General features: G+C 37.5%; 2 protein-coding genes across 4 annotated transcripts in view; one reads left to right on the top strand and one right to left on the bottom strand.

The window, feature by feature from the left end:
* Positions 1 to 1065: 1065 nt before the first annotated feature.
* Positions 1066 to 18233, top strand: LOC105465479 (family with sequence similarity 162 member B). The gene is given in 7 exon segments (XM_011713926.3): positions 1066 to 1071; positions 1786 to 1820; positions 1822 to 1971; positions 1973 to 2064; positions 2214 to 2322; positions 11795 to 11903; positions 18177 to 18233. Coding segments are annotated over 7 exon segments (504 nt in total). The 3' UTR covers positions 18180 to 18233.
* A 3082-nt stretch (positions 18234 to 21315) lies between these two features.
* The window catches only part of LOC105465480 (karyopherin subunit alpha 5), a 54843-nt gene continuing 51348 nt past the window's right edge, over positions 21316 to 24810 (bottom strand). For 2 of the 3 annotated variants that reach the window (XM_071096347.1, XM_011713927.3), the window contains one exon: positions 21316 to 24785. In XM_071096347.1, coding sequence (XP_070952448.1) covers positions 24598 to 24785 — 188 coding nt within the window. In that variant the 3' untranslated portion in view covers positions 21316 to 24597. The remainder of the gene's footprint in view (positions 24786 to 24810) is intronic. The other variant, XM_011713928.3, reaches the window with a different exon arrangement.

Genomic DNA, 24810 nt, shown 5'->3' with positions numbered 1-24810 from the left:
GGTGCAGACTATTCTGTTTTCAAAGACTTGTATTCATCTATTCATTTATTTAACAAATACTTATTAAATATATACTAAGTGCCAAGTTTTCAGCTATATCTTGGGAATATAATAACAAATCCTGAAGGTCAGGGAGCTCCTAGTTCCCCAGAGGAGATATCATAAATTAAAATACCCTTGTGTTTTGGGACTAAACAATGTGAAGGGAAAGAAACCATTATTTTCTGAAGTATTATTACACACCAGGGACATTTAGAGGGACATTGCTAACCATGCTTTCTAATATCTTCTCACTCTACTCCTGCTTATTTTTTTTCACCTGGTTTTATTTTTCTTCATCCTCACCTGATGTCATCACCACTCTATCCCCAGGTCTGAGAGGTAGCTGGCACATAGTTGGTTATTGGTGGTCATCGCATGAATAAATCTAAAAGATAGGAATTCTGGTTTTACAAAAGAGACCAAGCCTTATAACTTAAATGATTTACTGCTCGCGATTGTGCAACTTTTAAGTCACAAATCTGGGATTTAAACCTACGTGTGAAGGCAAAGTCCATGGTCCCTCTGCAAGCGCTCCTCTAAATGCATGTCTTCACAGAACTATTAACCCCTCCTTTTTTGTTTAACACTGTTACGTAAAAAGAAAAAAAAAACTGGGCTGGCAGTTACAGAAAAGTTATTGCCTTCAAGAGCCTGACAGTCTAGTTAGGAAGAAAAATATCTAGAAATCCAACAAGCGTAAAGCAGTGTCTAGATAAGGAGGGAACCTCACAGGCAGTGACAGGAGAGGAGGGTGAGCTGGGCCTGGTGCTGGGCTGATGAGCACTTTGACTTGGCAGGAGGTCTGTTGTCTGTGGAACAAGATCAGTAAATTGCTTGTACAACGCTTCTCTCCCATCACTGAATCTGAATCCCTGTTACCATTCAATGCCTGAAAATAATAGATTCTTCTACCTTTTAGCATAGAGGAGATGGTGGAAGATAACAGAAGAAAGGCACATGTTGAAGAGAGTGTGGAGAGTTTGTGGGTTGAGATGAAGAGGTAGGAGGCTGGCATGGCGGCTCATGCCGGTAATCCCGGTGCTTTGGGAGGCAGAGTCCAGCGGATAGCTTGAGGCCAGGAGTTGGAGAACGGTCTGGGCAACATAGTGAGATCCTATCTCTTAAAAAAAAAAAAAAAATAGTGGAGCTTGGTGGCGCACGACCAAAGCCCTAGCTACTCTGGAGGCTAAGGCGGGAGGACTACTTGAGTCCAGGAGTTCGAGGTTACAGTGAGCTATCAGCATGCCACTGCACTCCAGCCTGAGTGACAGAGCCAGCGGCTGTCTCTGAAAAGAAGAAAAGATAGAGAAAGACAGTTGGAGGAACTGAGTTGTTTTCCATAGGAAAGAGAAAAGGTATGGGGGTGGGAGAGGATGAAGTGAGGAGCTAACTTCAAGAAATCTCATCCAGAAGTTCGTGGAGTGCCCTTACACTTACTGGGAAATGTCTTCATTTCCTGCACTTGGAGGATTGTTGTCTCTTCCTGGAGGAGAGGATTTAGATTTATTCTCCTGGGGAACAAACGATGGACTCAAAGGCTAAAAGCCTAGCGGAAACACATTTCTACTCAATACAAAGAATTTAAAAGGAGCTGCACGCACTGTCTCAGGGGGTGGTGAGCCTGTTTCAAACGGAGGCAGGCTGACTTCCGGAGGAACCAGCCCCTAGGGCCTTGACGCCCTGATCCGGGGTCGCTAGCCGGGGGCGGAGACGGGGACAGCGAACTGAGTGTGCGAGCGCCAGGGGTTCCAGCTGCATGTCCCAGGCTCTCCGGAGCGCTGCAGGGCGGGACAAGGAGAGCTGCGGGGAGAACGCCTGTGGCTGGGTCCGGAGGTGCGGGTGCGGCGCGGGAAAAGCGGGCAGCATGCTCAGGGCAGTCGGGAGCGTACTGCGCCTCGGCCGCGGGCTAACAGTCCGCTGCGGCCCCGGCCACGCCGCGGCCCGCACAGGCTCTTCCGCCCCGGGGTCTCCCCTGCTACTCCAGCGGCGGGGCCCCCAGCAATTCTGGGCCCCAAGGTCACGGTGAGCCAGGGCTCGGACGGGGAGGTCCTGGGAGCGGGGAGGTTGCGGGAGGGCAGCCAGGGGCCGGCCCGGGAGTCGGTTTGAGGGCGCCCTGGTCCTCTGTGCCGGTCAGTCAGTTCCCTCGTCCATCTGGTTTCCTTTCGCTGCAGGGGAGATTCACCGAGTTCCCGCGCAGCGCCGGCCTTCGCAGTTCGACAAGAAAATCCTGCTGTGGACCGGGCGTTTCAAATCGATGGAGGAGATCCCGCCTCGGATCCCGTAAGTGTAGCGAGCGCCGCGCGGAAGAGAGTCAGTCGGTCCCCGGCCGCTCGGGTGCGGGGTCACCCACCTTCCGACCGCGGCCACCTAGGAGCGAAAGCGGCCGCAGTGGCAACACTTAGCAATAGCACCCACCACACACGGAGTTCACCTACACACACCCCGCCTCCAGTGCGGTGTGTCAAGAGTCAACTAAGCTTTCAGGGAGATTGCAGAAGGTGGGTGAAAACTGAGAGGCTCAGGGGACACCAGCATCGCCCAGATTGCCGGTCCCCAGCAAGCCCCGAACGGGGAGGCAGTGGGGCTCTTGTGCCAAACAGGCCACGGTCCTCGCGAGCATCCGGATGGCTGCGGGGACGCCAGACGGCAATCCACGCTTTGGCCGGAGGCGCCCCCCTACCCCACCCAAGGAAGGGGTTCCCTGATCTTGGCTTGCGGGGCGGCTGGGCGGGGCCGGGTCTCTGGAAAAAAAGCCGCATCCATGCGGCCTCCTCTTCTGGGGCAGGAGACGCCTGGCGGACGCGTTTCTGCAGCCCTCGAGGCTCCGGGTTTACTCAGGGTGGGACGCGCGGGAGTCAGCACCATGGGCGTCTTCAGCGTGCTAAACCCACCAAGACAGAAGATAAAACTCAAGCTATTAACTCCCCCTCTAGAGTAATGTAACCTGTAAATTAAATGCTAATAATAAGTAAATGTAACTTGTAAAAAAAATCTTTCCAAAGTTTCTGTTTCTGCCAAGCCCAAAAACCTTTGCAGCATTTTTACAAGGGATTGGGTAAAAAAGAGAGGGACAGAAACTAAGAATAAAATCAATCTACTACTTTTTAAGTTTACCTTAAAAAAAAATAGTAAAGCCATAACGCGAAAGAAGGATTTTAGAGATTCTGTGCATTGGTACAATGTAATGAATGCCTATTAGAATGGAAAATGGAAACTGGGCCTATTTTTCTGTTTTTCACATGGTGCCTGCAATGTTATTGTTTATAAACAATTGCAGTTTATCAGTTAGCAAAGCATCTCAGATAGATGGGGGCGGGGTGGGAGAACATGGCGGGAAATGTACACTCAATAATGAATTCTGAAGCATTTTCGTTCTTTTATTGGAGCAAGTCACTAACTGGGAAATGGACATGGAATTTGAAATAACATTGCATTTGAATCCGTTTTCAGTATTTATTCAACTACAGAGGCACTTTCTAAGATTACTTTTCCACGAGATCTATACACTCCAAACTACAGACTTAGCTGAAAGCAAAACTTAGCCTCACAAAAGTCTTTATCATCATAAGCTCTGGTTATCGAATTGTAATTGATTCCTGAAAATTTAATACATTAAATGCCAAACAAAAGTAAAAAATAATTAAAATTAAAAAGCCACCACCCTCAATTGGTTTGAATTTTTATTTCTAGTGGCCTAACCGAGCAATCAAGAGTGTAAAGAACCAACATTATTGTATATTGTTCGTCGAGAAAACCTATGCCCAGTATTGCATTTAACATAGCTGTATGTGTGAACAGACTCATTTTACAGAAACAATTTAATTTCCCCAAGATCATAGTCAAAAGATGTATTATAAGCAGGAACACTTCACTAAGAACAAGATGCCTATAAAAAGCATTGCAGTTTTGCATTGGAAACAAAAAGTATTTGAGTATTTTTCATTTTATTATTTTTCTATAATTTTTTAAGCATTACTATTTAAGAGAGAGATTCCTGTTAAACTAAGTGTCACACTTACAATGTAAACAGCTTTTACCTTTTAATGGACATATAATGAACAAGTGACCTATAATTTTTGTATCATACACTAATTATGTTTAATAATAACTGTACTTTGTCTTGTTTTTCTCAGTGCTAAACTAATTTGTTAGATTAAAGACAAATGACTAGGTAAAAAAGATCAGAGCTTCTAAGTTCCATCTGGAATGAAAGTTAGCAGCAAATATAATCTAATAATTTCTCCATACTCACTAATTGGACCTGTTTGCAACTAACATCTTAAAACTTACATCATTCTGCCTAAAATCTAAAGAAAATAGGCTACATAGGAGTTTTCTATAGTCTTTCAACCAGTGGAAAAGTTCAAAAGTTTTCTATTTTTAAAAGAAAATGCAACTTTGTCTTTCTGGATTTTTTTTTCAATGCAACTACACTCTATTTAAACTTCACATAGATAGAAAAGACTGCCAATGAATATATTCTTATGAATGAAATTCTTTATGCCTATTCGAATATAAACTGCCACTTCATATTATTGAAAATTGTTAAAGTTTATTTCAACGTAAAAGTCCCACAGACATGATGGCTTTTGTATCACTACTTTGTAAGTAGTATTATTAAAATCTTGGACAACATGCATAAAACTATGAATGAATAAGAATATCTAAAATTTAAGTATACCAAATTTCAGAATAATAATAACATGAAAATGAAGGTCTCTTTTATCTTTTTCTTTGGCAAATTATTGTGATTTTGATCACTTTTTAAAAAAAATTATTGGCCGGGCGCGGTGGCTCAAGCCTGTAATCCCAGCACTTTGGGAGGCCGAGATGGGCGGATCACGAGGTCAGGAGATCGAGACCATCCTGGCTAACACAGTGAAACCCCGTCTCTACTAAAAATACAAAAAACTAGCCGGCGAGGTGTCGGGCGCCTGTAGTCCCAGCTACTCCGGAGGCTGAGGCAGGAGAATGGCATAAACCCGGGAGGCGGAGCTTGCAGTGAGCTAAGATCCGGCCACTGCACTCCAGCCCAGGCTACAGAGCAAGACTCCGTCTCAGGGGCGGAGCAAGATGGCCGAATAGGAACAGCTCCAGTCTCCACTCCCAGTGCCAGCGACACAGAAGACCGGTGATTTCTGCATTTTCAACTGAGGTACTGGGTTCATCTCACTGGGGAGTGCCGAACGATCGGTGCTGGTCAGCTGCTGCAGCCCGACCAGCGAGAGCTGAAGCAGGGCGAGGTATTGCCTCACCTGGGAAGCGCAAGGGGGAAGGGAATCCCTTTTCCTAGCCAGGGGAACGGAGACACACAACACCTGGAAAATCGGGTAACTCCCACCCCAATACTGCGCTTTAAGCAAACAGGCACACCAGGAGATCATATCCCACACCTGGCCAGGAGGGTCCCACACCCACGGAGCCTCCCTCATTGCTAGCACAGCAGTCTGTGATCTACCGGCAAGGCAGCAGCGAGGCTGGGGGAGGGGCGCCCGCCATTGCTGAGGCTTAAGTAGGTAAACAAAGCTGCTGGGAAGCTCGAAGTGGGTGGAGCTCACAGCAGCTCAAGGAAACCTGCCTGTCTCTGTAGACTCCACCTCTGGGGACAGGGCAATAACAAACACAGCCGAAACCTCTGCAGACGCAAACGACTCTGTCTGGCAGCTTTGAAGAGAGCAGTGGATCTCCCAACACGGAGGTTGAGATCTGAGAAGGGACAGACTCTCTGCTCAAGTGGGTCCCTGACCCCTGAGTAGCCTAACTGGGAGACATCCCCAACTAGGGGCAGTCTGACACCCCACACCTCACAGGGTGGAGTACACCCCTGAGAGGAAGCTTCCAAAGCAAGAATCAGACAGGTACACTCGCTGTTCAGAAATATTCTATCTTCTGCAGCCTCTGCTGCTGATACCCAGGCAAACAGGGTCTGGAGTGGACCTCAAGCAATCTCCAACAGACCTACAGCTGTGGGTCCTGACTGTTAAAAGGAAAACTATCAAACAGGAAGGACACCTACACCAAAACCCCATCAGTACATCACCATCATCAAAGACCAGAGGCAGATAAAACCACAAAGATGGGGAAAAAGCAGGGCAGAAAAGCTGGAAATTCAAAAAATAAGAGCGCATCTCCCCCGGCAAAGGAGCGCAGCTCATCGCCAGCAACGGATCAAAGCTGGACGGAGAATGACTTTGACGAGATGAGAGAAGAAGGCTTCAGTCCATCAAATTTCTCAGAGCTAAAGGAGGAATTACGTACCCAGCGCAAAGAAACTAAAAATCTTGAAAAAAAAGTGGAAGAATTGATGGCTAGAGTAATTAATGCAGAGAAGGTCATAAACGAAATGAAAGAGATGAAAACCATGACACGAGAAATACGTGACAAATGCACAAGCTTCAGTAACCGACTCGATCAACTGGAAGAAAGAGTATCTGCGATTGAGGATCAAATGAATGAAATGAAGCGAGAAGAGAAACCAAAAGAAAAAAGAAGAAAAAGAAATGAACAAAGCCTGCAAAAAGTATGGGATTATGTAAAAAGACCAAATCTACGTCTGATTGGGGTGCCTGAAAGTGAGGGGGAAAATGGAACCAAGTTGGAAAACACTCTTCAGGATATCATCCAGGAGAACTTCCCCAACCTAGTAGGGCAGGCCAACATTCAAATCCAGGAAATACAGAGAACGCCACAAAGATACTCCTCGAGAAGAGCAACTCCAAGACACATAATTGCCAGATTCACCAAAGTTGAAATGAAGGAAAAAATCTTAAGGGCAGCCAGAGAGAAAGGTCGGGTTACCCACAAAGGGAAGCCCATCAGACTAACAGCAGATCTCTCAGCAGAAACTCTCCAAGCCAGAAGAGAGTGGGGGCCAATATTCAACATTCTTAAAGAAAAGAATTTTAAACCCAGAATTTCATATCCAGCCAAACTAAGTTTCATAAGTGAAGGAGAAATAAAATCCTTTACAGATAAGCAAATGCTTAGAGATTTTGTCACCACTAGGCCTGCCTTACAAGAGACACTGAAGGAAGCACTAAACATGGAAAGGAACAACCGGTACCAGCCATTGCAAAAACATGCCAAAATGTAAAGACCATCAAGGCTAGGAAGAAACTGCATCAACTAATGAGCAAAATAACCAGTTAATATCATAATGGCAGGATCAAGTTCACACATAACAATATTAACCTTAAATGTAAATGGACTAAATGCTCCAATTAAAAGACACAGACTGGCAAACTGGATAAAGAGTCAAGACCCATCAGTCTGCTGTATTCAGGAGACCCATCTCACACGCAGAGACATACATAGGCTCAAAATAAAGGGATGGAGGAAGATTTACCAAGCAAATGGAGAACAAAAAAAAGCGGGGGTTGCAATACTAGTCTCTGATAAAACAGACTTTAAACCATCAAAGATCAAAAGAGACAAAGAAGGCCATTACATAATGGTAAAGGGATCAATTCAACAGGAAGAGCTAACTATCCTAAATATATATGCACCCAATACAGGAGCACCCAGATTCATCAAGCAAGTCCTTAGAGACTTACAAAGAGACTTAGACTCCCATACAATAATAATGGGAGACTTCAACACTCCACTGTCAACATTAGACAGATCAACGAGACAGAAAGTTAACAAGGATATCCAGGAATTGAACTCATCTCTGCAGCAAGCAGACCTAATAGACATCTATAGAACTCTCCACCCCAAATCAACAGAATATACATTCTTCTCAGCACCACATCGTACTTACTCCAAAATCGACCACGTAATTGGAAGTAAAGCACTCCTCAGCAAATGTACAAGAACAGAAATTATAACAAACTGTCTCTCAGACCACAGTGCAATCAAACTAGAACTCAGGACTAAGAAACTCAATCAAAACCGCTCAACTACATGGAAACTGAACAACCTGCTCCTGAATGACTACTGGGTACATAACGAAATGAAGGCAGAAATAAAGATGTTCTTTGAAACCAATGAGAACAAAGATACAACATACCAGAATCTCTGGGACACATTTAAAGCAGTGTGTAGAGGAAAATTTATAGCACTAAATGCCCACAAGAGAAAGCAGGAAAGATCTAAAATTGACACTCTAACATTGCAATTAAAAGAACTAGAGAAGCAAGAGCAAACACATTCGAAAGCTAGCAGAAGGCTAGAAATAACTAAGATCAGAGCAGAACTGAAGGAGATAGAGACACAAAAAACTCTCCAAAAAATCAATGAATCCAGGAGTTGGTTTTTTGAAAAGATCAACAAAATTGACAGACCGCTAGCAAGACTAATAAAGAAGAAAAGAGAGAAGCATCAAATAGACGCAATAAAAAATGATAAAGGGGATATCACCACCGACCCCACAGAAATACAAACTACCATCAGAGAATACTATAAGCACCTCTACGCAAATAAACTGGAAAATCTAGAAGAAATGGATAATTTCCTGGACACTTACACTCTTCCAAGACTAAACCAGGAAGAAGTTGAATCCCTGAATAGACCAATAGCAGGCTCTGAAATTGAGGCAATAATTAATAGCCTACCAACCAAAAATAGTCCAGGACCAGATGGATTCACAGCTGAATTCTACCAGAGGTACAAGGAGGAGTTGGTACCATTCCTTCTGAAACTATTCCAATCAATAGAAAAAGAGGGAATCCTCCCTAACTCATTTTATGGGCCAACATCATCCTGATACCAAAGCCTGGCAGAGACACAACTAAAAAAGAGAATTTTAGACCAATATCCCTGATGAACATCGATGCAAAAATCCTCAATAAAATACTGGCAAACCGGGTTCAGCAACACATCAAAAAGCTTATCCACCATGATCAAGTGGGCTTCATCCCTGGGATGCAAGGCTGGTTCAACATTCGCAAATCAATAAACATAATCCAGCATATAAACAGAACCAAAGACAAGAACCACATGATTATCTCAATAGATGCAGAAAAGGCTTTTGACAAAATTCAACAGCCCTTCATGCTAAAAACGCTCAATAAATTCGGTATTGATGGAACGTACCTCAAAATAATAAGAGCTATCTATGACAAACCCACAGCCAATATCATACTGAATGGGCAAAAACTGGAAAAATTCCCTTTGAAAACTGGCACAAGACAGGGATGCCCTCTCTCACCACTCCTATTCAACATAGTGTTGGAAGTTCTGGCTAGGGCAATTAGGCAAGAGAAAGAAATCAAGGGTATTCAGTTAGGAAAAGAAGAAGTCAAACTGTCCCTGTTTGCAGATGACATGATTGTATATTTAGAAAACCCCATTGTCTCAGCCCAAAATCTCCTTAAGCTGATAAGCAACTTCACCAAAATCTCAGGATACAAAATTAATGTGCAAAAATCACAAGCATTCTTATACACCAGTAACAGACAAACAGAGAGCCAAATCAGGAATGAACTTCCATTCACAATTGGTTCAAAGAGAATCAAATACCTAGGAATCCAACTTACAAGGGATGTAAAGGACCTCTTCAAGGAGAACTACAAACCACTGCTCAGTGAAATAAAAGAGGACACAAACAAACGGAAGAACATACCATGCTCATGGATAGGAAGAATCAATATCGTGAAAATGGCCATACTGCCCAAGGTAATTTATAGATTCAATGCCATCCCCATCAAGCTACCAATGAGTTTCTTCACAGAATTGGAAAAAACTGCTTTAAAGTTCATATGGAACCAAAAAAGAGCCCGCATCTCCAAGACAATCCTAAGTCAAAAGAACAAAGCTGGAGGCATCACGCTACCTGACTTCAAACTATACTACAAGGCTACAGTAACCAAAACAGCATGGTACTGGTACCAAAACAGAGATATAGACCAATGGAACAGAACAGAGTCCTCAGAAATAATACCACACATCTACAGCCATCTGATCTTTGACAAACCTGAGAGAAACAAGAAATGGGGAAAGGATTCCCTATTTAATAAATGGTGCTGGGAAAATTGGCTAGCCATAAGTAGAAAGCTGAAACTGGATCCATTCCTTACTCCTTATATGAAAATTAATTCAAGATGGATTAGAGACTTAAATGTTAGACCTAATACCATAAAAATCCTAGAGGAAAACCTAGGTAGTACCATTCAGGACATAGGCATGGGCAAAGACTTCATGTCTAAAACACCAAAAGCAACAGCAGCAAAAGCCAAAATTGACAAATGGGATCTCATTAAACTAAAGAGCTTCTGCACAGCAAAAGAAACTACCATCAGAGTGAACAGGCAACCTACAGAATGGGAGAAAATTTTTGCAATCTACTCATCTGACAAAGGGCTAATATCCAGAACCTACAAAGAACTCAAACAAATTTACAAGAAAAAAACAAACAACCCCATCAAAAAGTGGGCAAAGGATATGAACAGACATTTCTCAAAAGAAGACATTCTTTTGAGACATACAGCCAACAGACACATGAAAAAATGCTCATCATCACTGGCCATCAGAGAAATGCAAATCAAAACCACAATGAGATACCATCTCACACCAGTTAGAATGGCCATCATTAAAAAGTCAGGAAACAACAGGTGCTGGAGAGGATGTGGAGAAATAGGAACACTTTTACACTGTTGGTGGGATTGTAAACTAGTCCAACCATTATGGAAAACAGTATGGCGATTCCTCAAGGATCTAGAACTAGATGTACCATATGACCCAGCCATCCCATTACTGGGTATATACCCAAAGGATTATAAATTATGCTGCTATAAAGACACATGCACTCGTATGTTTATTGCAGCACTATTCACAATAGCAAAGACTTGGAATCAACCCAAATGTCCATCAGTGACAGATTGGATTAAGAAAATGTGGCACATATACACCATGGAATACTATGCAGCCATCAAAAAGGATGAGTTTGTGTCCTTTGTAGGGACATGGATGCAGCTGGAAACCATCATTCTTAGCAATCTATCACAAGAACAGAAAACCAAACACCGCATGTTCTCACTCATAGGTGGGAACTGAACAATGAGATCACTTGGACTCAGGAAGGGGAACATCTCACACAGGGGCCTGTCATGGGGAGGGGGGAGGGGGGAGGGATTGCATTGGGAGTTATACCTGATGTAAATGACAAGTTGATGGGTGCAGCACACCAACATGGCACAAGTATACATATGTAACAAACCTGCACGTTATGCACATGTACCCTACAACTTAAAGTATAATAATAATAAATAAATTTAAAAAAAAAATTATTGCAAAAGTCATGAAGGAAATATTTTTCTAACAGGCATTCTCACGAACTGGATAATAGTGTCTTTTTGGGGTAGCATGTGAAGGGACAAGAGATTGGGAGGCCAGTGAAAAAAACAAAGTGATGAAAATGAGTTTAAAAAAAAAAACTGTTCAAATGGAAAACAAAGCCTACTTAACAAAGAGGCTAAATATGCTTTAACTCTTCCTTTATCCAACTTAGTGAATAAAAACAATGGAGAGCAAGTTAGCCTCTTTAGTAGTTATATTTCGTGGAATTAGAAACTAATATTCTATACAGTGGTTTCATAATGGCTAACATTAGTTTAAGATCTGAATAAATACTTGTTAATTTGAAATTGGTAAAAATAACCAGCGAGCATTTCAATGTCTTTCACATGAAAATGTCATCGAATGCAGTTTGCATTCAGGGAATTTTTTGGAATGTTTACAAGGCAAATTATCTATCATGCCTGTCAGAAAACCATATTACTTATACATATTTAACAAAATACACATCTTCATTTAGGCCAGAAATGATAGTCACTGCAAGAAACAAAGCTCGAGTGAAAGCTTGTTACATAATGATTGGACTCACAATTATCGCCTGCTTTGCTGTGATAGGGTCAGCCAAAAGGGTGAGTACCTCCTTAAGAGGGCAAGTCAGTTAAAAGGGTGAGTACCTCCAAAAGGGTGAGTACCTCTTTTTAAGTACCTCCTTAGAAGAGTATCTCACCAAAAGGGTGAGTACCTCCTTAGATCAAAGGGTGAATTTTAACAAATGTCATGGACATTGCTCTCGATTCAGGATTACTGCTGTCTTTTAATATAAGAACAATTTTGTCTTTGAGACTTGAAGTCATATATATATAAAATACTGGAGACAAATTCGTTCATGGAAATTTGAGTCAACAAATCAACACTATATGACCGGGAGGGACAAATGCTTGTTTCAACTTAAAAACAAAAACAAGACAGTTTACACCCTGGTTAAAATCTGCAGAAGACAGAGAACTTTGTCGTTGAATGTTATCCAGACTAGGTCATTCATTATATCAGGAACTCAATTAGCTGTTGCACAGAGATATGAACTAGTTAGAAATGCAAAGGTTGGAAGTGATTGCCAAGGTCATCTAGTGTGTCTGGATCCTGTATGTCAGCCCTTTCCTTGCCATTCCCAATGTATGGTTTCTGTTTAATACCTCTAGAGGGAAATTAAGAGCTGACTACCCTCTAATTTTGTTTTCTGCCTCCCAAAATCCTTCCATCTACTGGTCACTTTTTACCACAAAGAGCAGCCCCACAAGTATTTTGACATTTCTAACACATCCTTAAGAGTATTTGCTTCTTCAGTTTTAACCACTCTAACAACTTCTTTGTACCTTGGAGCTGTTCTCAACACACTCCATTTTAACAGTGCCCCTCCTCATCGTGGCACCTGCAACTGAAGCCATTAGATGTGGATTATAACATTTTTGGTTATGAACACTGCGTTTCAATAGTGCATACATATCATTCATAATAGTTTGCTTGGCTCCATAAACCTCACTCTCTGGGCATACTTAGCTATTTACTATTCTGCCCAATTCTGTGATTCTGTCCTTTACTCCTCAGGTGCCCAGGTATATCTGAGCCCACTAACTTCACGCAGGGGTTAGGACTTACAAGCCTACTGATATTATATAAATGTCTTTTCATTCCTATTAGCCTGGAAAAAAAATCTATGCCATGAAATGGTTCTCACCAAATGAGAAATTTTTTAATGTTTACTGGACTCAACACTCAAGCATGTAAATAAATAACTTTGATAATATTTTGTTTTTAACCTAACCTTAAATAAATGACTGCCTGCCAAATTGATGATTCTCTAGTTTCTAGGAATATTTTGATGATTGGTGTATTGCCTCAGCTACATCAAAAAGATAAACACTGATTAGACAATTTGTGTACTTAGAATCACCCTCTAATAATTTATTTATAATGGCACTTTAATGTTTTTTAATAGTAATCACAAGTTTCCAAATGAGACATTAAGACCAATTACACTTAATATGTATTTTATGAGCAAGTTGGCCTATTAGAGATCTACTGATGTCGTCATTTTATTTTCAATACATATGATTTGAATTGAAGGAAAGATTTTTTCATTTCCTATTAAAATTCCATATTTCAAATATAATTCTACTATAAATCAACAGCCAGGGTTTTTCTCTGTGTGAATCTGACACAAAAAGTAGCAACTGAGAATAAATTGAGTTTTATGTATAGCATTAGTTATTGCTGTTTCCTCTTCTCCAAAAGTGTGACAGCAAACATTGATTTTCAATCATTAATACACTAAACACTTTTGAGCACCTGAGACATGCCAGGCACTCTGCATTTTATTATTAGAATATCATGGAATTAAAATACAGGTATTTTGTAGTAGGGAAAATGGAGAGTGATCAAGTAAACACATAAACTAAAAAGATCTGAGGAATTCTTAGTGCAATGAAGGAAAGGAACAGGATGATAAAATAGTAACACTCTAGGAGAGGCCATTTTTGATGGAGTGGTCAGGCAAGTCCTCTCTGAGGAGGATGAGAATAAGCTAGCCATGAGAAGACCAGGGGAAGGAAAGAACTGCATGTGCAAAGCTTAGAGATGAGAAAGGGTCTGGTGTGTTAAGAAATTAAAAGGAGCTAGTGTGGATGGAGTATAATGAGCAAAGAGAAGATGGTATGAAACGGAGAGTCCAGATAGTATCCGGCCTATGGGTCACTGCAAATAGTTCAGGTTTTTAAAAATACATTGGGGAATCCAATGAAGAGTTTTAAGCAAGATATGACAAGATTTAAAAGTTTTCACTCTCCTCTTTATTCAAAACCCAGTGAAAAGAAAGATCAGAAATAAGGACCCTACTTAGAATAGCAACAAACAAAAAAAAGCTAAGGCACGTAAGAATGAAATTAAAAATCAAGCAATATCTATATAAAGGCAACTTTTAAACACTACCAGTGGTCACAAGAAAAGGTATAACCTAAGAAATTTTTATTTGGAATAGGAAGACTTGACATTTTAAAGACAGCAAACTTCTCTAAGTCTGTAAAGTTGACATGACTGCAATAAAAACAGCAATAGGATTTGTTTTGGTAGAAAAACGGAGTCTAAAATTCATATATAAAAATAAGCAAAATATACAAGAAATACTAAAAATAATAGTTCTAAGGGAGGACTAGCTCTAAAATATATTAAAACAAAACAACAACAATAATTAAAACTGCAGTACTGACATACAAATAGGCAACTTAATAAAACTGAATTCAAATCACATAAATAACCCACTACATAGGGATTTAATATATGAAATAGTGACTCTGTATATGAGTGGAGAAAGATAAATTAGTCAAGAAATGATATTGGGACATTCCAACTATACTTTCTACATAAAATAAATTGCAGTGGGATATAAGATTTTCACATTAAATGCGAAGCCTTAAAATCACCAAAAGAATATATGAGGGAATTCTTTAGAGTAGTTGGGCAGACATTTCTAAATATAGAACAAAACTGAGAAGCTATACAAAAGAAAAGATAGGTAAATTTAATCATATAAATGTATTTAAAATTCTGCTTGGTAAAAAAGTGCCATAAATAAAGTAAAAACACAAATGACAAACCGGGAGAAATACAAAATAGATCACAAACTAAGAGCTAATTTTCTTAAATTTTAAGGAGCTCCACTAAATAAAACAGCAACAACCTTTTATTTAAAAAAAAATGGGCAAAAGATACAAAAAGGCAGAGTTTGCAGAAAATAAAATGCACATGCCTCTTAAACACAGGAAAAGAAGTCTAGCCGTCCAACTATTTCATGCTTTCTGTCTCCTCAGACCTTACACTTCCACAGTCCTCCCCATTGATGACCTTTCCTTTCACCTCACTGAGAGAATTGTAGCAGCCCAAGGAGCAGTTTCCAGTCTTATGACACATAATCCTGTATATTTTGCTTTTCTGCCTATTATAAATGATCCTTGCTCCAATCTAGAAGCTCTTATTAATTGTGCTGTGGATCCCATTCCATTTTGCCTTTTCAAGAATTTCATTCCAGGAATTCTCAGGTTTCTTTGCTCGTCATTAGTTTTATTTCTTCTCTACTGTATCATTTTTTATCAAAACATAGAAATGTTTCTATTTCCCTCTTCAAAACCAAAAACAAAACTTCTTTTGATATAGCTGCATTTCTCTGTGGCAAACCTTTTCAGTAGACCTGTCTATATACACTGTCTCTGATTTCCTGTCTCATTCCCTGTTTGATCAGGCTGGTGCCTCAAACCCTCCACCAAACTGCTGTTTTCAAGGTCACCAATGATACACTCATCTTCATTGACCTATCAGCATTTGACACAGTTGGTCTCTCCACCTCTTTTTTCTTTAATTTACATAAATTGTGTTTTGCTTGTGTTGTTTTTTCTTTTCTTTTTTTTTGGCGGCGGGGGGAGGGATGTGGATGAGAACAGGGTCTCACTCTCACCCAGGCTGGAGTGCAGTGGCACGATCATGGCTCCCTGCATCCTCTGCCTGCCAGGCTCAAGGGATTCTGCAGGTTCAGCCTCCTAAGTAGCTGGGACCGCAGGTATTAATGACCAGGCCTGGCTAATTTTTTTTGTATTTTTTGTAGAAATTAGTTTTTGCCATGTTACCCAGGCTGGCCTCAAACTCCTAAGCTCAAAGTGATCCTCCTGCCTTGTCCTCTCAAAGTCCTGGGATTACAGGCATGAGCCACTGCATGCTTCCAATAAATTGCACTTTTGTATATTTCAAAATTGCTAAGAGTAGATTTTAGCCAGACGCAGTGGCTCACGCCTGTAATCCCAGCACTTTGGGAGACTGAGGTGACGTGGGCGCATTGCTGGAGGCCAGGAGTTCTAGACCAGCCTGGGCAATATGGTGAAACCCCGTCTCTACTAAAAATACAAAAAACTAGCTGGACATGGTGGTGCACGCCTGTCATCCCAGCTACTTGGGAGGCTGAGGCATAAGAATCACTTGAATCTGGGAGATAGAGGTTGCAGTGAGCCGAGATCATGCCACTGCACTCCAGCCTGGGTGATGGAGTGAGACTCTGTTTTGAGGGGGAAAAAAAAGAGTAGATTTTAAATGTTCTCATCATAAAAAAGGGTTTGTAAGGTGATAGATATGTTAATTAGCTTGATTTTTATCATTTCATGATGCAAATATATTTAAAAAACACAATATACCCCATATATACCATTATTTCTCAATTTAAAATAAAAAATACATTCATGACAGAAAGAAAAAAAATGTCTAAACAAATGGAAAAGCAAAAAATTTTTTAAATATGTTAACATTAAACTAGTATTTCTGAATCTATAGTCACTGAGCTAACTACAATATCGTGATTAAGTAAGATTAAAATCTTTTTAATTTTTGAAATGTTGATTATACTTTAAAAACTCATTTGTACAGCTGATTATTTAAAATTGGAATATCAATTAGTAGAGTGTGACATCTTTCAAAACATAGACTCTAGGGAGAACAATAAAAAGGGGTGTTTGTTCATTTAAAAAAAAAGGATTTTTCCCCTTTTAAAGTAACCAGTATAATTTCCAATTCCAACAAAAAACTTAGTGGCAAATCCCCAGCACTAGGATAGATTTGAGTTTTATGGGTACAACTGGAATACCTCTTCTTACATAACAGAATATTATTTATATAAATTGTCCTCAACTTTCACACAGAAAAAGTGTTGTGATAGCTGTAAATTTTCCTTAATATATACGCTTCAAAATACAATATTGAAGGATTATCCTTTGAAAATTTTTAAATCCCACTCTAAGATGCAAGCAGGAATAGATATTCACTTAAATACAGTAAGCTGTGACAAATTACTGAGTTAGAAAGTCAATATTTTAAATTTTTATACTGATAGGATTTTCCTATTTGTTGAACTTTTTAAATTGGTGTCTTCTCTTCATGTGATACATCAAAACTCTTAGAGCACAGTGAGACATAAAATAAAGTAGGTAAGTTCAAGTAGTGCTTTCAAAGATGTGATAGTTTTAAAACACACCAATATTTAAGTCTATTTTTGTGTGTCTTATTCTGTTAGGAGTATATAAAAAATATCCTGTGGTTAGTACAACAGAAATCAGTATCAAATGAAGGAGAATTGTGTTATCTGGTAGAGGGATTTCCAAAAATGACTTATACTTTGGGTTAAATATGTTTATTTAAAAAAAACTTTCTCCATAGACGTTTTAGATGTCTATTATCGATAGAAACTTGTGGTTCTTGAAACTCCTGTTTACATTTCATGAGGTAGTTCACACATATCTTTTCAAGTGGAATGGGTAATGGCCAGTGTATTTGTTAAAAACTATATATATCACATGTGTTTATGTATGTATGAATGTATATTCTATACACACGTGTATTCTATTATCTTTCTGAGGCAACGTTAATGAATTGCCATATGCACAGGAAAAAGAATAACTGTCATTTGATCCATAAATCTGCATTTGTGTTTTAGTATGTGTATATAAAAAATTATTTACCCAGTAATGTTATTTGACATTAAATTGCAACAAATAAAATTTATTGGTGCTAGTGGTTTGCATGATAAACACAAGTTTTTTGTGTATTGATGACCAGCACTTGTATTGGGTGAAAAGATAGTTACTCCTGCGGTTCAAGAAGGGGGAAAATAAAAGACTTGACTGTTTCATAAAAGGCATAAAACATTAATACACAAAGTAGATTCTTTTATTCTGGAATTGTGACTGAAGGACAGTCATGGGGATTAAGAACAATGCTTTAAAAACAAAAATCTTGTTTCCCTTCAGTTAAATCATTTCCTTCACTGTTTCCTATCTCATCTTTTTTGTTGTTTTTTGTTTGTTTTTTAACAGTAAATCCCAGAACAAAGGTTTAATAATCTTCTTTTCCATCGACTGACTGCTTTTTTGGATGGTAGGCATTCTCTGGTGCATTGGTTCAGAAGACTTCACCAGGGAAGCCCATGGTTGACCTTTCAATATGATCATGATATTTTTCATCTTCGCATAATATGGCTGCTGTGTCCTCATCCTTCAATGAAAAAGTCTGTCATTTCCACCACAAAGACCAAAGGGAAAACATTTTCAATTAAGTTTCAACTATTTTGTTAAAATTCACTTGTCAAGTACTCTGAAAATGTTAACTATTGTTCTGTTCTTTTAGCACATAAATGTACAAATTCTCATCTGAACCTTAAAAAAAAGACATAATTCTTAATTTCTATGCACAAAATAATGTAAAAAATATATAAAACATTAAAAAATTATCAAAACTATACGGAAAATTCAAAATTGACCAATGATCTTGGGAGATTTTAACACACTTCTCTTACAAACTGGCAAATTAAAAACTGATGAATTAAACAGACTGGTATGTAAAAGACATGAATCAATTAACAAAACACATTCTTTTCTTGCACACATGGGCCATTTCACTAAAACCAACACATACCAGATCATAAAGCAAGTATCAATGAATTTCAAACTCATGTAGTCACATCACAACTTAGAAGTTAGTGGCATAATATTTTTAAGGTCTGAAATTTAAAAGCACATTTCTAAATGATTCATAGGTCATGAATAAATCATAAACTTTAAAATACTTAGAGCTGAATAATTTGTGGAATGCAGCTGAAATGGTACTTCAAGGTAAATTTTTAGCCTTCTCAAATTAAACATTTAACAACTTTAAGAAATTAGGGAAAGACTTAAGAATAAATCCAAAGAGAATAAAAGATTGGAAATTGTAAAATTAAGAGCAAAAACTAAGGAAATAAGTAAAGACTATAATCACTATAACTGAATTCAGCAAGAGTTATTGAGACAAAAAGGCACAAAGAAAACAATATGAAAAATGATAAAAGCGCACATTAAACAGAGATTTTAAAAAAGAACATGGATTGCTATGCTAACTTCTGCTTTAAGCCAAACTAGAGTAATAGGGACCAGGACAAAAACAAGAAACAATAGTTTCCAGACATTAGACATCAGATAATGAGGAACCATGATCTGCGAAACAGAGGAAGCAAATTAGCTGAGCCCTATGACTGCTCTGTCTCTTACTGCTTAGAGTTTCACAATTGCCGGGCAAGGAAGGGAAATCCAGGTATAGCTACGAAGTCTCTAAGTTGGGGAGAAAGAGTTAGGAAGCCACGGAGGACAAAACTAGAGTTCACAAGGTAGAGTACCAAATGTGACGAAACTACAGATTGCTCCAGATTATCTGCAGAGGATTCCCCTTGAGTCTTCAGCTGAGTATTATTGACCACATGTGACTACTACCCAAGGCCTTCTAAAGAACCACCTGAAAGCACAAGGGGAAAAAATTTTTGGAGCCCACAATGATCAGGAACAGTTTAAGTTCCACTAGCCAAAGTGAAAATCCCTTGTAATTCATAGGGTAATAAAGTACTCGGAATGGTACTGACTCAGCAGTAAAATAAATGTTGTTCTGTGCCTGCCTTACAAAGTTTAAAAGCAATCCTTTGAATGTTCACATTTTTTCCCCTAGTAACTTGTGTTAAGAAGAACAAATATGGGAAATTCAATATCCAAACATGTAAATGCATGCAAATGAAAAATACTACCCATAATAAAAAAATCAATAAACAGAAACAGACCAAGAAATGACAGAATTAGTAGCAAGGCCATTCAAATAGCTATTATTATTATACTTGCTGTGTTCAAGCCAGCAGAGGAAAGCTTGAGTATGATAAAAACTGGAAGATATAAAACAGATCCAAATTGAATTTTTAAAGATAAAATATACAATGTCTTATATAAAAAATACACTAATGGAATTAAGAGACCAGACACAACAGAAGACTAGTGAACTTGAAGACGAAGCAATGAAAACTACACAAAATGAAAAATAACCAAAAATAAGCAAAGCATTAATAAGCTGTGTGAGTATTTCAGGCAGACTAAGTAGAATTGGAATTGAAAAAATGTTTAAATAATTGCTGTGTTTCCAAATTTGATAAAAACATAAATCCATGGATCCTAGGAAGCTCAGCTAACTCCAAGAACAAGAATTGGTTGCTTTGGGGTGTAAAATATGCGTTTAAAACTTTGTGTTACTGGCATGTAATTTAAAAAACATACTGTAGCCCTGCACTCCCTACTGAGCACTTGAAATATGGCTAGTGCCAGTGAAAAAGTGAACTTTTCACTTTTTATGGTGATGGCAGCATATCTCTATGAATTTATTAGAAAATCATATTGTTATTGCCCAAAGAAGAAACTTTGTACCCAGTCACCTCCCATTTCCAACTTTCCCCAGTCCTAGATACTAATTTATGTCTGTTTCTATAGATTTGTCTATTCTGAACATTTCATATAAATGGAATCTGGTTTCTTTCATTTAGCCTAATGTTTTCAATGTTCACCCATGTTGTACTATATATCCGTATTTCATTTTACTACTGAGTAATATCCCATTTTATGAATATAACATTTTATTTATCCATTGGCTGATGAACATTTGTTTCTACATTTTGACTATCATGAATTGATCCCTTTATCAAATGACACTCTTTATCTCCAGCAATAAATATTCCTTGCTCTGAAATGTACTTTGATATTAATATGGCCACTCCAACTTGCTTTTGATTTGTGATAGCATGGTATCTTTTTTCCATCCTTTCACTTTTCACCAATTTGTTTCTTGAAAATGTTTTCTTAGAGGTAAAATACGGCCTTACTTTTTTATTAAAACTGATAACCTCTGCACTTTAATTGGCATGTTTAAATCATTAGTAATTACTGTGATTACTGATATAACTGGGTTTGATCTATCTTGCTATTTGTTCCATCTTCATTTGCTTTTTCTCTTTTTCTGTCTAGTTTTGGATGAGCTATTTTTTATAATTCTATTTTTTCTCCTTTGTTGGTTTTAGAAAGTAAATGGATTTTTAACCAATAATAGCATCTGTCTTTGTTCTGTTAGGAAACAACAATCTTAAGAAAAAATGAAATGGACACATTTATATAAATGCAATTTTAAAATATTTTATTATTTGTTAATATAGTGTTGTAACATTTCATAATATTGCATACTGCTCAAAAGTTGGTTTATTTAGTAGGGTAAGAATATCTTCTCTTCTTACTCCCCAGTCAGAATTTAAAGATATACTATCCTTTTAGAGCTCTATTATATTGGCTCCTAAAATGTCACATTTCATAAAACCATGTAATGAATAAAGGTTAAGAACAGTTTGATTTCACAGTTTCACAAGCAGCCAGTAGATTGCTGAATTGAGAACCGCAACAAAAATTCGCTAAGACTTTTTTATATTTATTTTTCCATAATGCTCCGTCTTAAAAGAAGAAAAAAATATAAAGGCAAAGGTAATATATGCTTCTTTTAGTCCTTTATCCAATAAATCAACCTTTAATTGCAAATAGGTTTTACAGTTACCAAATGATATGTCAGTTCCGTGCCAGCAGAATGTATTACTTTTTTGCTTTCTTGTTCTGGTGTTACCAGTAAGTTGAACAAATGACACTAAAATTTAAGAACACTATCACTTAAAACAATGTTTTGAAATAAAACATAGTAAAAAGACCACACCAGTCAGTCAAGTGCTTATAAATATAAAACAAGCATAATTGCATAGATTAAATAGGAGAAATTCAGATTCAGACAAAAATAAAACACCAAATTTAATTAAATAAATGAAAAGGACTCTTTCAAGTATTTTCTTGATATTTGCATTAATACTACATGCATTCCTCTTTATAACACTTTTTTTGGCATAGTTTATCTTGGATATAAACATAACAAATCTTAGAAAAACAAGTTAAAAAAGTATTTTTTCCCCCCACAAGGGCCAGTGAAGACTAACGAAAATACATTTTGGAGCATTTTATTTTTTTTCTTTCTTTCTTTCTTTCTTTTTTCCTGGTCAGGGCTCTGCCTGATGAAATATTTTAAATGTTATACTTGAAAAGAGTAGCTATATTTTTGTAGAATTTTAATAACAAAGTATTTGTTAGTCTTGATCCAATAAACTCATCAATAAGCCAAGTCAAGCCAAGTCAAGAGCTGGTCCCAACTGCTATATAGTGCTCTTTGCAATCAAATATAAAATTAATTACCCAAGTAATATATTCAAGGAAATAAATATAACTGTATTTAAATGCTTATAAAGTATAATCATAGTCTGTAGAGATATGTTTGTTTTACCGGCAAAATTTAAGTTCCCTTTCATAGGTCATTCTGTGTGCATGCATGAACACACACATATATATTATTTTTCCTTCTATAAGAACTATTTTGTTTGAAAAATTTGGCTTAGAAATTTATTATAGTGACTACAGGGTGCTCAAAATAAAAGGAGGCACAGCTGGTCAGTTTATGAATCATGCTGCATTATCAATTTTAATTGACTAGAAAGAGTAGAATACCCTGTCACCTGATACTTAGAACCATCTGCACCACAAAAATGTTCATCTGATAAATTCACCATCAATTTGGTAGGCTTTAATGTAACTACCCTGTTTTTTTAATACAGATAATGCAAAAGGAAATCATTTTATACTCAACTATATACCTTCCACTATGAAAAAAGGGGCACAGATACAATCTTCTACTTAATAATAAAAAAGGGCTGGCAGATGCACTCAGCATTACGAACACCATTTAAACCTGTATTTTACACCTGTAGGTTTTAAGTGTCTTGTCAAAAGCTTAGTTTCATGATATGTAATTTACAAAGTGATATATTCTTTAAAAGTACTCCTATATACATTTTCCTCTTGGAACGTGCCTCTGATTTCCAGCAGAAACATTACAAATACTATCATAAATGAAATCTTTCTTTAAAGAATAGACCATGAATCATATCAAAATTGCCTTAGTTCTCATCTTAAAAAGAGCTGTAAACTAAGTTTTAAGTAAGTGTTCTAGGTATATAATTGGACACGTAAATAGCCTATGTATAACCATAAATTAAAAGATTGAGTTCAACAGTAGTTGAACTGTGAGAGTAACGAACACACATATATATGTATAAATAAATATATATATAATTTTTCTATTGAAACCTTTCTTTTAAATTTTCAGTTTGAAGAGGTTTTCGCTGTTAAATCATAAAACATACATATTGACCAATCTGACATGAATGTAATCTATGATTTATAACAAGCAGCAATATGACCCTCCGAGTATTACTAAAAGAAAAAAGTCTATCATAGATTTGAACCATATTAAAGAATCTTTAGCAATTTTCATTATCATCATCATTTAGCATCCAAATGTTAAACGTATTTAATAAAATTTAACACATAATAAGGTTATTTCTTCAGGATAATTTTGTCATTCAAGTACCTAAACTTACTATTATATAGAAAATGAAACTTTTCAATTACTGCTCTGAAAAATCAGAGAAATAATTAGTTATTATTTTAGATACGTAGCACTACTTTAGATTCATGATAACATCTCTTTCATGATGATCTTTAAAACAATGAGTGAAAAACAAACACTGTTTCAAAAATGGTAGCATATTTGGTTGAAATACAAAATATACTAATATACGTAGCACTTATATGTTAAAAACAGAAATATTTAAATGTTTTGTAATCTTTTTATGTGTTCAACATGAAGAACAGCTTCTCTCTTCACAATTGCCACATTTGAATGGATTATCAGTACAGTATTTCTCCTGTTTTATAAATAAATTTTATAGGTATTCTGTTGCAATTTTTTGCAAAGTATAACCTACAGCACAGTGATATATATAATTTAAGGTAATAAATACTTTCACATTCTAATTTAGCATTTGCATTATTTCATGCTTCTGAAGCTTTTTTGTTTTTATTTCTGCTTCAAGATAGAGGTAGATTTAGTAGAGATTGGGTATGTAAGACTTACTGCCAAAATGCAATTATCAATAGGTTTACTGCTAATGTGCAGTTTCCAAGAATGCTTGAAAAAATTCAGAATCACTAAGTAATACTTCACCAAAGTTCTCCTTTTCAAGCTTAAATTACTAAATAATTGCATATTCAATTATTCACAAATAGATACAAAAATCCAAACAATAGAAGATATAAATACAGGCACAACAACAACAAAACTAAAACAACAACAAACTACAATGAAAGATTGCATTTGAATGGAAATTTTTGTTTCATTTTGCTTTCTAAAAGTGCACCAAATTCTCTTTTCTGTTCTATGTAAAAAAAAAAAACATTCTTACTGACGCTGGCAACAAAGAGGAGTTACCTGAAGCTACCCTTTTTAGCCATAAATTTTTCTTCCTCCAGTATGTTAAAGTTGAAATCCATCCATTGGTGCTTCCTGCTGCTGAAATATAAACTGTTGTTGGTTTTCATCCACCTGAGGTACAATGCTGGGGTCATCTTCTTCTACACCAAAGTAATGTTCAATCAGATCAAATGCCTTCTGGTAAATTTCCTGATTTTCATGGCTTTGCAAAAACTCAATTTTATCCAGACCTATTATACAAAGCATATATATAAA

This window comes from Macaca nemestrina, chromosome 5 (genome assembly GCF_043159975.1).
Source record: "Macaca nemestrina isolate mMacNem1 chromosome 5, mMacNem.hap1, whole genome shotgun sequence".
Taxonomy (NCBI): domain Eukaryota; kingdom Metazoa; phylum Chordata; class Mammalia; order Primates; family Cercopithecidae; genus Macaca; species Macaca nemestrina.
The sequence above is the reverse complement of the archived record's forward strand: the minus strand, read 5'-3'. Positions and strand labels throughout refer to the sequence as shown.